The 15,190-nt window shown below is 39.3% G+C and overlaps 1 protein-coding gene across 2 annotated transcripts in view; it reads right to left on the reverse strand.

Annotated features, from left to right (window-relative positions):
- Positions 1-1,444: 1,444 nt before the first annotated feature.
- Positions 1,445-15,190, reverse strand: part of AFG1L (AFG1 like ATPase) — a 58,590-nt gene continuing 44,844 nt past the window's right edge. For both annotated transcript variants that reach the window (XM_080615210.1, XM_080615209.1), the window contains exons 11-13: positions 8,088-8,228; positions 6,245-6,358; positions 1,445-5,536 (exon numbers count right to left, since the gene is read on the reverse strand). In XM_080615210.1, the coding sequence (XP_080471336.1) occupies positions 5,402-5,536; positions 6,245-6,358; positions 8,088-8,228 (390 nt within the window). In that variant the 3' untranslated portion in view covers positions 1,445-5,401. The remainder of the gene's footprint in view (positions 5,537-6,244; positions 6,359-8,087; positions 8,229-15,190) is intronic.

The following is a 15,190-nucleotide window of genomic DNA, read 5'->3' on the forward strand; positions in this document are numbered from 1 at the left end:
GCCCCAACCCAGGGGTCAGAAAACATTCCCCTTTTTGCAGGGGCACAGATGCACCCCCAGACCTGTATTTCATATGTGCCAGAGCTCTCAAGGCCCAAAGCCAAGCAGCAGGGAACCCCACGTGCAGGGGTCTTGGGAAGCAGAGACACACACAAACCTACATCATAAATGAGGGTGCAGAACAACAGGAAAAGATTAAGGGTACCAAGACGAGCAGCACTCTTCTCTGACAAGAGATGGACACATGGGGTTTGCTCATCTCTGGCAGGAAATGGATGAGGATATGAGAGAAACATCCATTGGGCAAACAAAACTGCAAAGGCAGATTAGCTGCATCTGTTCTTGAAGTATTTTGGAAGAAGCAGCAAAGCATGTAAAGGGACTGTTCCTTGAGCAGAATAACTAGACCCCAATGTCTCACTGCATCAGGATGCTTGAGGGGAAAAATAAAAGATTTAAATTAGCCTGGAGAAGGATCCAGTGTTTACGTGAGTAACAAGGCATGCAACCACTGGTGAGGATGCGGCCTCCTGCTCCACAAACCTCTGCAAATCTGTAATGAGGGGGTATTAAGAAATTTTCTGGACGCTGTTCTCAAGCACTGGATATTGCACTGCTGCAGGCAAGATACTGGAGCAAGTTGGTCACAGCTTAATACTCAGTTTGACAATCCTTCTCTGCAAGAAATGGGGAGACTGAATGATTCCAGTAGAAGGCATAAAAATAGCCCCCAAATTTAACCCCTCCTAGAAAATTTTACACCACTGGTTTCTCAAGCCCGAACTGTAAAACACTGTTGATCCTCTTTCTCCTTGGCACCCGTGGATAGGTGTTGCGCTGCAGCCTTGCTCTCCCATTCACAACACTTAAGAGGTGCTGCATGAGGGCACCTGCACTGGGGGCTGCAGTGACCCTCCCAGCCCATCAGGGCAGGGACTTCCCTGCCTGCCCAAGTGTTAACTAACTGCTTCCCAGGGGCACTTTTACGAGCTGCGCAGAACCTGTGACAACTAACCACAGCACTAATGAGCTGTCAGCAAAAGCACATCTTGAACAGTAAGAATCACAAATTAACAGGAAAAAAAAGAGCACTTTAATTGTGGTTTGCACTCAAGCTGCAGTGCCTCACCCTCAAGTTGCTGGAGAAAAGAGTCAGGTAGAAAAAAGGGTTCCAAACCCCAAAATGAAGGCTGCTAGCAGCAGTAACTGAGGAGGACCTTTCTCACAAACCCTGGATACACCTACCAAAGACTGAGCCACATGTTGGGCAATGGCCTGCAGTGCAGGCTCATCCAGGCAGCCAAGTGCCCAGAAACTGGCAGTGCTGCAGAACCAACTTTGTCCCCTGGATACAGAGATAAAAACCCCTAAATCTTACCAAGTCATTAACAGAAGGCCTTTCTATTCGGAACACTTACTTACCTAAAAATGGCATGAATGATAAGTGAAATGTTTATAAAATCTGGATTTATTAATTTTTATTACAACATAAATTAATCACAACAGAAGGATTTAATAGTGTTCAATTTGTTATATATTAGACTCAAAATAATATATTTAAAAAAATAATTCTCAGTATACAAGGAGAATCCCAACAGAATTTACAAAGCCACTGTAGTTCACAGGTACAGAAGCTAAGGTTGTAATGAATCATACAGGAAATGTGTTGTTACAAGTGGAAGAAAATCTACCTGCCTTGGTGAAGGTCTGAATCACAAACTTCAGTTTGTTTTTTTTCTTTCTTTAAAATAGATTCTTTATTAAAAAAATATCCTCACAGCAAAGAGGCATGTGATGTGTAGTTGATGGCAATCATTCTGTAACCCAAACAAGGAAACTAATCCACTTTGAGTAGCTAAATTATTTTTTGCACTATTTACATACTTTACTGAAGTATTTTCATCCCAGAGCCTCAGCAAGCATCTTAGAATATTAATGAGTGAAATCTTGCAGTACTCCAGTGTCAGCAAATCAGAAAGTAACATCATTCCCATTTTATCAACAGGGAAACTGAGTCACCAGGAGTATTCAGATCCAGGTAACTGTAGAAGGAAACCTCCTGGATCTTGATCCTCTTAGACAGGCCTTGATGGAGAGACTGTTCTTCCTCCTTGTTAGACGGCTGGCGACTATGAAGAGCACTGTTTGAAACTCAGTCAGGTCTTTTTTTCCCATGTTTAAACTGCTTCAAAATAGGTGACATTATCCAGCTATAGTGTCATTATGGTCACCTTTAATTGAAAAGGCCATTAATGGTTTTCCTTTTTAGATCAAAAGCAACAACAGCAAGAAGGCATCTCTGATCCCTCCAGAGACCTTTGGAGGGCTGTCTTGTTATAGCCAGAATACTGCAATTGTTCCCTCAATCTGTGCAAAGGTAAATACTGAAAACCAGTGACTTTGAAAGACAGAACAGCGTTATTTATTTAAAATATAAGTAAGAGCTACTGCACAAGAATGCAAAATGAAAATACAGCTTTAAAGATAAAATGTTTGTATGGATAAAGTAACTATACTCACAGAAGCTGTAATTTAGATTTTCAGGCACTGAGAACATTCCTTTGTCTATCAAATATTTTAAACAAGTTAGCTGAGAGATTCTTAGTCAGCATGTGGCCTGTACAAACCAACATGAAACATTTTGCATGGTCCGTAATGACAAGGATTTTGCTTCCTGTGACAGCAAAATATAGTACCACATCAATAGGATTACTCAAAATTACTTTTAAAATTAACTTGGCAATAATGGTTGTTGAATGACTAAAAGGGAAATAAAAACTTGTTGCAGATCCTAGATGGCATGAATTTACAAGTTAAGAAAACTTAAAAAGCCAATACTTGATCTTGGGATAGAGGCATCCAGCATAAATCCAGCAATTTTAAGGCCATCAAGGAGTGTGCGTAGTTTATTCACAGGCATCTCACTCTTTACATTTTGGCAAATACAACATCTTAATGTGGTAATAAAAAGTCACAGACCACTGCTGTCTCACAGCAGCCAGAAGCAGGCCAGGCAGCAGGGGACAGGACTGCTGGGATCACCTACAGGACTGCAGGTGATGCAGCACCCTGGGCTGGGACATGCCCAGTGCTGTCCATCATGCCCTAGTGATGGACACTAGGCATCACTAGGCCTGTCAGCACAGGCCCAGGCTCGTGAGTATAGATTGCCACGTATAAATATAGAACCACACACACTTAAGTTATATAAATTAGTTTTATCTATATTTATATATACGTATATAATAAGTATAGGTGTGTGTATATACACAGACACACATGCATGAATCTCAATAGTCCCTCTGTTGAGAAACCTAATACAAATCTCTGAAAATATACATCAGTTATTCATATAGTCATTGCTTATGCAGCATAAGCAATGTATTCTGATTGGGGTTTTCATAAATACACATTAAAATTCTCCATGGTAGTCACCCTTGTCGGAATAACAACACAGTTGCGTAAGTTGTAAACTATAAATATAGGCTTTAGAAATTCTTTGAAGAACAGGTATAGCCACTGTAAGTCTTCCAGAACAAACAGAAGTGGTCAGAACAGAAAACCAGACTTGAGCACATGGCTCCAAACTATCTGTATTCTAAGAACACATGCAAGTGCACAGGACCTGTCCAGTCTTTCCTGCTGCCCCAAAATCCCTTTCAAAAGCTTTCTATAACTGTGATGGAGGACTACAACTGAAACCATTTAATCAGGCTAAACAAAGGCAGAGAAGAATATTTTGGGTAACAGATACAGTACAAGAAAAAGGTCATGTTGCAAAGTCCAAGAAAACCCCTCAAATCTGGGGACAGTGTGTTATGTATCTATCTCCTCCCTAAGCAAGTAGGGCAATCAGTTCATCTGCATAATATTTTTCCCTCTTCAGGGGTTCTAAATATGTTATTAAAATAACCTTTTATAAAAATGTACTGTAAGTCAATAAGCATAATAAGCATAATACTGTATTTTGTTTCAGTTAAACCCAAAAATCATAGACTCATAGAATAGTTGGGGTTGGAAAAGACCTTAAAATCATCCAATTCCAAACCCCCTGCCAAGGGCAGGGACACCTTCCACTAGACCATGTCACCCAAGGCTCCATCCAACCTGGCTTTGAACACTGCCATGGATGGAGCATTTACTACTTCCTTAGGCAACCTCTTCCAGTGCCTCACCACACTCACAGTAAAGAACTTCCTCCTTAAAGATAACCTGAAATTCCCTGTTTTAGTCTGAACACATTATCCCTTGTCCTGTTGCTACAGTCCCTGATGAAGAGCACCTCTCCAGCATCCCTATAGGCCCCCTTCAGATACTGGAAGACTGCTGTGAGGTCTCCACGCAGCCTTCTCTTCTCCAGGCTGAGCAGACCCAACTTTCTCAGCCTGTCTCCATACTGGAGGTGCTCCAGTCCCCTGATCATCCTCGTGGCCCTCCTCTGGACTTGTTCCAACAGTTCCATGTCCTTTTTCTGTTGAGGACACCAGAACTGCACACAATACTCCAAGTGAGGTCTCACAAGAGCAGAGTAGAGGGGCAGGATCACTCTCCCCAGATCAGAGCAGGTGTGCTAGAAGCAATATAAGGTTTGGTATACATGAAGCCTGAGAAAATTCAGGGTAGACATATAACACTGGTGTACAGGCAGCATATCCAGGCGTGCAAGAACTGCAAAATTTAAAGAGTATTAACTTGCACTTATATGTTACAGTATACACTGTCCTGTCATAGTTTCTTTTCCCAGCAGTGATTACCTTGGTTTTAATTGTGTGCAGTTTCAAGCACCTTCAGTCTCCTCCTCAGGGTTCTCACATGGCTCAAACCATTAGTTTACAATGAACTAAACTGAGCAACAGGCTGATTACAGGAAGCTTAGAGCCTGCAAAGTCAGCAGATGGCTCCACACAGAAAACAGGGGGCAAATAAACCCACAACAGAATACACAACAGAGCAGTTCCAGAATTCTATCAGGGACCTATACAATATCAGGAGTTTCATAAAGACAGCATTTAATTTTTCTCTGGTGCCAACTGCACTGTACATGACAGAAGCAGCGCATCAACCATTAAGTGCCCGCTTCACGTGACATTCTAAATCTACTGTGAACCCTGCATAGCCCATCAACTTTGTCTCTAGACCAATTCTCCAGAAAAATTCTAATCTCATTAAACTTACTGAACATCAAAATTGTATTTAACAGAAAAGAAAATTAAGGCAAAATTTCACATGTCCACACACTGATGGTAGTGAAAAATAATCGAGTCCTCATTTCTTAAACACAAAAAACAACGGATGAAAGAAAATATGGTCCAGATGATAAAGTGCAGTTATTATTTCAGTTGTGCTAAAAACCTTTCCAATTCTGTAGTTTTACTTCTTGGTGATTTTATTCAACTTTTAATTACAACATATTTTTGCTTCTGTCTCCATCTTTCCAGTACTGTTCAGTCTGCATTTCCGTAAGCCGAGAGACAGTACGCTGAAAGGCAAAGATTTCCTCTTCTCCTGTGAACATGGAGAGTCCTTTGGCAGAATCCTACATTAATACAGAAAAACAACACCACAGAACTAACTGTGAGAGACATAGCTGTACCAAAGTGCATCCTACCCAACTCCTAAAGCTGACTGCTTCACAGGCTTTGATAATACAAGACAGTAGCATAGCACCAAAAAACTGAAATTTACATCCAAATGTTAAAGGAAAACACCTATTTCAGCTAGGTAATCCTCTGAAGGAATGTAGCAAAACAGTAACTTGGGTTTAAAACTGCATGATGATGTCTTAACCATCTATTTTCACTTTTCTGTTGACTACTTGCATACTGATTTAGAGAAATCATTTAAAAATTCATTAACAATAACTAGGCTATAGGGAAAAGGAAAACCAGAATCGGTAACGTGCAAAACAGTATTGTTTGTGAGGATTTGTGAGGCAGTCCTATGTAATCTAAGAAGATGTAGAACAGACTACCTTTTATTTCTGTATTTTAAACGTAAACCGAAATCAGTATTTTCATACATAATTGTGCAAATATAATGATTAACTTAAGCAAAATGGTTCTATATAGCATGACATTGACTATGAATCAATAACATGCTATTATGAGAGCAAAAGACACACTGCAGAAAAAGCAGCAAATCACTAGTCAAATATTTACTTGGTTCCTCTTCCTAAAACGCTGCTCTGATCATGAGACCAAAACCAATTCTGTTACAAAAGGGAGAAGATATTACTATCACATACATGGCTCAAGTCCAGATCATCCATCAAGACTCTGTTGTTCTCTGCCTCACCACTGTCATGTTCTACCAGGAACAAGCTTTGGAGAGGAGCCACTGCAGAACAAATAATACGCACCTGAGAGAAGGAAAAGAGGCAACAATATCATCACTTGGGCTTTGGAGGAAATAGATAAAAATCCATGTTTTATGGAAAGCAAACTTCAAATCACGACCTTGGTTTTTTTTAAGGTATTTTCCTTTTCTCTTATTAGCACTGCTGTTACAGATTTACTTGACTTGGTCATTTTGAATACTAACCTTACAAGATCTTTTTCTCAATAACAACTCACGTAACTTTTATGCAGAGAACCGAGTAAGCATGGTAGTGAATACTCAGAATATCTGCTATACAGGCAATGAGTTCACAATCAACTTTCTACAGTAACAGCTATAAAGTATTTGTAACCAATGCTTTCTTTCCCCCCATAGTTAAAATTCCTCTCAGTATCTAAGTGCACTGCACACGTATTTCCATCTAAAGAATGTTTAAATTCCAAGTTTTCCAGAAGGCTGAGTGGAGCCACTCTTGCTTTCACCCATGCTACTCAAGTGCATATTATTGATAATGACAATGCACGTTACTTGCTAATAGCAATAATGATGCTGTTTTCACGTGTGTTGGGAGGAGATACAATTTGCAGTGAGGTAGGGTATCATAGGGGGCTACAATGAAGACAGGCTGAAGTATTGTTACAGGAGGAGATACTTGCTGAGAGTATGCAGACAAAATATTTGCACTGTGGACAAGTCTCCACAAACAGGCTCTCTCAGGTGCTTTTTCCTAACAACTACTTGCGACAGGAGTTTAACACTTATGGTTTTCCTGTGGAGGAAGTAACAGGAAGCAGCTGTTTGCTTGCAATTCTTAACAACAGCATGTAGGTAGAGCAGACAACCTCACCCTCCTGATTTCTAACACACTATTATTAGTTTATAAGTATTAGCATATCCTCTTAGAAACTGTCCACTTCCAAATCATAAAGTACAAAGAATCTGGCTGACCTGAATAAGACTACTCATACACTTTGTTCAATACCTTGCTGAACTGGGGCCTTTCTGATGATCTTGCCAGGACATTCTTTGGAAAAAAATAATCTCAATTGATATTTCCTGATTGCATAAATATTTAAGTGTGCGCATACATAATCACACATAGGACAGGGTTTCATACCTTGTATTACTTTTAAAAAATCATCTTAAACATGAACTTCCATTTGTTTTAGTGGTGCTGATTTTGCTTCCATGATTGAAACCTCTGTAAATTCACATGAAGTGCTGTATTTATCATTACTATTCCATTAGCAGTTCTGCAACCTCACGTAAAGCCTACAGTGATTGTTTCCTTTAAACTTAATAATGTAACTATGCTATTAACTCCTCAGTACCCTGTTCAGGAAGGCTGATTCCTGACTAACTGCCCATACAGATTAAAATCTAAAAAATTTAAATGTACTCCAGCACAATCTTTCATTATGAAAATGATGACATGGTTTCTGTGGATTTCCTGGGTTAGGAAGGAAATAACAGCCCTATTCGGGAAAGGCAAATGAGCTCAGGCTTGCATGTATGGTCATGTTCAATACTCACAGAAATATAAAAACCAACAAACCAAAACCTGCTTATTTGCCTTTATAGTGATGAGACCTTTTTTGTGAAGCTGGAATGATATTTCTTTGCAGTGCTAGTGCATTCTGCTTACGTTTTCCAAATCATTACTATTGAAAGCCTTACTTCAAACCAATTGGATGTCAGATTTTAGGGCTCCCAATATTACTCTGCACATATAGGAAAGGCTTGGCTCTCACCTTATGCTCATAAAAGGTATCAATAAGAGTAATGAAGCGACGAGCTTGTGTCCTTTTTGCCATTGTAAGAAGCGGTATGTCACGAACAAAGACTGTGTCAAAGTGCTTTGATATTTCCAAATAGTCACTGGCTCCAAGAGGCTGAAACAAAACCCATAAGAAATGCATGACAATGTCACAACTCCCCAGCTGATGAAATGTGCTGTACCTACAGTGTAATATGGTTCTAAAGCACTGCAGTACTGCTAAAAACAGTAAATAAAAAATATTTTCTCTAACTGAAATTGCTAGACAAATGTGCTGTAGGCCAAGCATAACTACTTACCTAAAACTTTTCCACAAGAAGTTATCTTGAGCAATTATTAATGGCTGTCCATAACCAGGACTTTGGGGTTTATCTAGACACAAGAATGAAAACCCTGTAGAAATGGTTCTTACGCAAGTGCAGGAGAATGAAGCCCTGCTGGCATTCCAAAAATTCTTCTGAAAATGAATGGGAATAAGCTAGAGCTTCTCACCAGCTAACCCCCAGGCAGGTATTAAAGCCTCTTGCCTCTAAGCCAGTTCTCTCATTTGCAGTCCTATGAACCACCCTGCTCTCCCATTCATAACCATGCAACTTCCCTGGGACATCTATAGAAATGTATGATTACAAAACCTTTTAAATGTTTTTTAGCAGTGTTTCAGAGCAGTATATACTATATCCTCTCCTCAAAGTTATATATACTGTTTATTTTCTCCCTCCATTTTATTCCCCAGCCACTGCTATGGACTTCTTAACCAGAAACCAAGAAGATAATCATCTTGAGAGCCAACAACAGCTTCACGCATCACCTCTGAAAAGCATCACCTCTGAAAAAATACTTATGTGTACAAAGAGTAGCTGAAGTCAAAACCTTCTGATGAGATAAAGCATGAAAATAGTCAAGAAAGTGAAAGGAACTGCTGGACGGAAACATCACAGGGCTAGCCCACCACATCTCTCACCATCAGATAGTGCTACGTAGCTGGACAATAATACCATCAAGTGCAAAAGAAAACAATGGAAGCACTAAAAGCAGCAACACAACTAGGATGCTGCTGGAGATTTTAAGATTGGTGGTAAGCAAACAGTTTATGTAACTGTAATTTTTATTCAATACTTAGGACTGAAGTACTGTTAAGTACAGAAGAGATCAAGTACACCAGTGTGCTGCGTACCTGAGAGGGACAGCAGCAGTGATTTAATTGCATGAGGGAAAGGAAATAATTTCTCATGTCTCTCCTTAGGTAAGAAATTACAGGTATCACCACTATTCAGGTTCATTCTTTTATCACATGGAGATCCCAACCACCCTTCTGCCAAAGCCTGTGGAATTATTCTGTGACATACTTTCTCGCCCAAACCATATAAATACACCCCGTTTCTGGGGAGGTATCAAGTATTAAAAGCTGATCCCTAAAATAAATAAATAAAAATCAAAGACTTCAAACTTTAGCAAAATCCAGTAACTGAAGCACCCGACCACTGAGCTATACATCTAGGAACTTCATGGGTCATTGGTGGATATCCAAACATCAAAATGAAAAACCTAGGGAGTCAGAGGGAGGAAACAGGTGGAGAATAAAACACAAATGCATTTCAAATGGGAAGAAAAGAAGATGGAATACTTCTTTTGCTTTTATGCAGACATAAACCCATGATTCATAGAGGATTACAGTATGCATCTTTATCATAGCTGAACAATCTACTTCAGCTGTGCAAAAAGCAGCCAATTCAAAAATCCCTCCAATTAGGGACATAAAAGGCAGATAATTTCAAGCTGTTTAACAAGAATTTCTGTAATACCTACACCAGTGCTAAGTAGTAATATTCTGTAAATGTTGTCAGAAACGTGCCTTTGGAGACTCCCAAATCTTATGATCAGAAATATCTGAGGCCAGCAGCCATGAGTGTTTTAATAGAATAAGTCTGTACCTCCATACCAAGACTCAAGTCTGGTGACATGCAATGGAAACTCTGAGTCAGCCAGTCTGTTATATACAGCTCAGGTGGCATCAGCTGTAGTTCTTTACATAGAGGAGTTCTCAAACTCTCCTTTTAGAGTTTAGAAAGAAATAACCCTGCAGATGAAGTTTAGACTGATTCATCTGGTTTTCTGAACAACATTCTAAAAATAACAGCTGGATGGCGTGTTTCTGGTACTGTCTCATCTTTTTTCTTCCACCAATTATCAATCAAAACTCAACTTCAGAACTGTAACACATTTATGTAACAATTGTCACCATTTGTTACCAGTTCTTTCACATGATGCAATATTTAAAAAAAAACCCAAACCCAACATTAACAGGTAAGAATCTTTCTTATGGTCTTACTGTTCCCGCATGTGTATATAAGGTAAAACTGTTGTAGATTTTTGTCATTAACTCTGATGCCATGAGTCAGTATTTTATAGGCACCATACTAATGCAAAACACATTAGCAGTAACATAGGCTACCCTCCTGACAAAGTGTTTACTCCACTTCAGCCTGCTTGACTGAGTTCTCACCTTCATTTGTCTTTGTTTCTCTGTCTACTTAATGCATTTTCAGCTATCATCATCTCACTTCAAGTGCAACGTTTATTATTTGGAGCTCTCTGTGGGCTGTTTTAAGAGTTAGTCGTCTCCTGTTTCTATTATATATTCCATTTAATTAAGTATAAAGCATCCTTCTTCTTTGTTGACTCATCAATGACAAAGTAGCTCACCTTTTAGAGACTGTCTGAAGAATAGAGAGCACTTTACATATGTTAGAAAAAGATATTTCATCTTGAGAGAAAAATTATTTTTGTTGATATTGGAAGATATTCCAGGGCCAGTTCCAATAACATCCTCAAGAGTTGTGATTGACAAGAACTACAGTTTAGAGCAGATACTCCAAAACTTCCTAAAACCAAAATACAGTTTAAGACTAGATAATATTTACAACTTAGGCACTAAGCAGTAACAAAAAATTATACAGCTCTTTCTGCTGTTTACAAAGGAGTCACATTCTATCACTAGTAGGGCGGATAAAATAGACTGCTGAGGTAGTATTTCAAGATCATAATTCAAGAAATGGACAGAAAAACCCAAGGCATGATCTGTGATGCAACTGTATGCTGAAGTTCAAATGAAAGAGTGAGATAGTTAGGGCATGGCTAACTTGGTTAAAAAATGTAAACACACTGATAACAGCACAAATCTATTGGAAAGCTCTGTAAGTTACAGGCAAAGCTGAGAAGTTCATTTGAAGCATTATTAATAAACTGAGATTTTAATTAAGAAGGCAATTTCTTATCAAGTTTTGACTGAAAGTTTCTGATGGCAGAAGAAAAAAAAGGCATGTCATTGTGTAGTTAAAGATTACATTAGATGGCATACTGAGGAAAGGCTCAAGTAACATGCAGTTTTGTTTTGGAGCTTCATAACTAAGCACTATGAGTTGACCTGCAACTTTAACATCGTTATTTTAACTTGTTTGAACTTGCTTGGTTTTGTCTTTTTAATTAAGACCAGTATCACACCACTAACTCTGGTGCAGACTATGACAGTAGCCAACTATGCAATGCAGCTATATGTGATCATGTAATTACAGTATCACATAGCAATGATTATTACTTTAGTATCTATACACAAGGAGGAACAAACTCAGATCTAACACAAGCAACAGTCATTCTGGAATTTCCCAACTACATTTTGGTGTTGACAGCACCTTATCTTATGACTATTGCGTATTCTTTGTATAAGTTGTTTTCCAGCTTTGACACCCACATGGATGATCAGTATCTGAGATCTGTAATCCCTGGGGTCAAAGATATTTTCAGGATCATGTACAACCCCCTGCTGTCTCAGGTTACTTCATCAGAGAATCCTGGCAAGAACTGATTTTGCTTCATCTTACAGCAGAAGTTTTTTAGTTACATTTATCATAGTGGAAAGTTGTTTCAGACCTTTGCTCTTGATTAAGAAGATGCTTGTAACTTCCAGCTTTTTTTTTTAATTCATAAACAACATTATATTAATGTAGGACAGTGCTATCTACTAATGGATATAGTGCTTTTCTGTCCTTGGTCTTTATGTTGGGGTGACTGATGTGGATGAGGCAATGAGTAGTATCCCTCAGAAGTGGGTGTTGGGACCAATTCTGTTCAGCATCTTTGTCGGTGACATGGACAGTGGGATTGAGCACGCCCTCAGCAAGTTTGCCGATGACACCAAGCTGTGTGGTTCGGTTGATACACTGGAGGGAAGGGATGCCATCCAGAGGGACCTCGACACGCTTGAGAGATGGGCTAATGCCAACCTGATGAAGTTTAACCATGCCAAGTGCAAGGTCCTACACCTGGGTCAGGGCAATCCCAGGCACAGCTACAGGTTGGGTAGAGAAGAGATTCAGAGCAGCCCTGCAGAGAAGGACTTGGGGGTGTTGGTCAATGAGAAAATGAACATGAGCCAGCAGTGTGTGCTCACAGCCCAGAAGGCCATCCGTATCCTGGGCTGCATCAAAAGGATCGTGACCAGCAGGTCGAAGGAAGTGATCCTGCTCCTCTACTCTGCTCTCGTCAGACCTCACTTGGAGTATTGTGTGCAGTTCTGGTGTCCTCAACATAAAAAGGACATGGAACTGTGTAGAACAAGTCCAGAGGAGGGCCACGAGGATGATCAGGGGGCTGGAGCACCTCCCCTATGAAGAGAGGCTGAGAAAGTTGGGTCTGCTCAGCCTGGAGAAGAGAAGGCTGCGTGGAGACTTCATAGCAGCCTTCCAGTATCTGAAGGGGGCCTATAGGGATGATGGAGAGGTGCTCTTCATCAGGGACTGTAGCGACAGGACAAGGGGTAACGGGTTCAGACTAAAACAGGGGAATTTCAGGTTAGCTTTAAGGAAGAAGTTCTTTACTGTGAGGGTGGTGAGGCACTGGAAGAGGTTGCCTAAGGAAGTAGTAAATGCTCCATCTATGGCAGTGTTCAAGGCCAGGTTGAACAGAACTTAAGCTGCAAAAACTAATCTGCTGGGAATAAAACTAAGATCAAAATCACTTCAGAGCAACACCACGGTATGTTTGCACCTGACAATCCTACAATCCTAAAGATGACACCAAATTATACAGTGGATACATTTAACAGTTTTTAATGAAGGTAATTCCCTCAAAATGATTCAGAATCATTAAAGTGCAAATGCAGCTGAGTTGTGTCATCATGTAGAGGAGACATTCAGTTGAATCACTAATCACTTGTTGCCTTTGAAAATGGTGGCTTTTGTTTGTTTGTTTTTTAAGAAAGCTTAGTTAAGTCTTTCATTTTGAAGTAGAAGCTGTTCAAGTTAGGAACCACATCTTCTTCCTGGTCTGTACGGTGTGTGCTTATTGCAATACACTTCTACACTTCTTTGCTGTGTTAATCTACACATATACTATATTTTGCCAGAAATTACATAAATGCTAAACTTCTAGGGGGGAAAAAAAAAATCACATTAAGATAGCTTTTTACAACATAGATACTGACTTCTACTGATACCTTTTCCTGAACTTTCATGCATTCCTATATTAAACCTTTTGCATTTAACATGTTCTCCACCTACCCATCTACAAAATCAGTTTTACAGATACTTTCCTATCATGTTAAGATACTGTGTTCAATGGTACTTGGCAGCTGGATGAAAGTATATATTTAATTACCTACTGAAAGATCATATAGGATCCATGAAACAAAGTTATTCAACTTCTGTAAAGAGAAGGCTAAAATGTGTTTGAGTACATGATGAAGTCAGAATTCCCAGCAGAGGGCAGTAGTTGCTATGCACAAGTGAGAGGACGACTTTAAAAGCTAGTGCTGTGAGGAAGACTTACCTATCTCCTTACTTACTTGGAAGAATACATATAAGGTACACTGTTGTCTAAATTATTTACACCAGCTCAAGATTCAAGCCAAACTCTCACAATTTTTAAAGTTTTTAATCACAATTTTAAAAGGGAAGTGAAGAGGACTGGCAGAGGGTGGTTTTTCTAAGGCATAATGAACACTGACCTTTATGCATAAACACAGAGAAATTAATCTACTCTGATGGAGCAGTAACAATTATATTTGCATGACTGCTAGTTTATGACCTTGGGATTTTAAAATCAAGTAAATATGTACATTTTACTTTAAAACATATTTTCACCTGAACTTTGGATACACATACAGCTGCTGAGAAAAGGGATAAGGAAAAAAAAGTTTTATATAAACATGTTGTAGAGTTCAAGTTACCAGATCTGACCAGCCAAAAAGCCTTCTAGAATTTGCCAAGGACAATTTTAAACTGTATTTGCTTCTCAAGAATCAGCACCTTAGAATCCAGTATCGTGGCAATCCTTCATTCACACAACAAATTGATGAAAAAATTAACTAATTATGTTTTGCAGCAATCTAACTCCACTGCAAATGTATCCCTCATTGTATAGATGGAGAAACTGACAGGAAGAAATTAAAGGCCACAAAGAATGGAGGACGTTATCATCAGCATTAAAATTCAGGAACTATGTCAGTATTCTGCTTGGTCCTCTCCAAGCCTTCTCTGCCTACATTTGTCCATTTTATGGGGCCTCAGAAAAGCTTGTATAGTAACAAACATTCTGATGAAAACCAAGCATAGTTCTCCTGGATGATGACACTGCAGAAGGACATTCAGGGCTCCATTCTAGTGAGCAGTACCCACTTTCATGCCACAGCAAATGCTCCCATGTGCCAGATTGCTACATAAACCCTAGTATGTCAGATCTGAGAAACTGGTTCTCATTTTGCTCTAAAGCAGCTAAAATAGATCAGTATCCTCTCACCCAACATTTTTTAGTTTTCCACGTGTTCACATAGCCAGTAAAGCAAAAAAGCTTAAGTGTATGAATTTTATATTAACTAAATCAGATAAAACTTGGCATTTTCCTCAAATGGGAAACTACAATTTAAAAACTGATGCACACAATAATGTAACAACATGCCTTCTACAATGTCAACTGCATGTCATATCAGCACTGCGTACAATATAGTCTCTGTATTTCGTTCTCGTAAAAGTTAATGGAGATCTGGAAGCTACTGATACCTGATGCATAATTTAAGACAGAAAT

Source organism: Psittacula echo, assembly GCF_963264785.1.
Source record: "Psittacula echo genome assembly, chromosome: 4".
NCBI lineage: Eukaryota > Metazoa > Chordata > Aves > Psittaciformes > Psittacidae > Psittacula > Psittacula echo.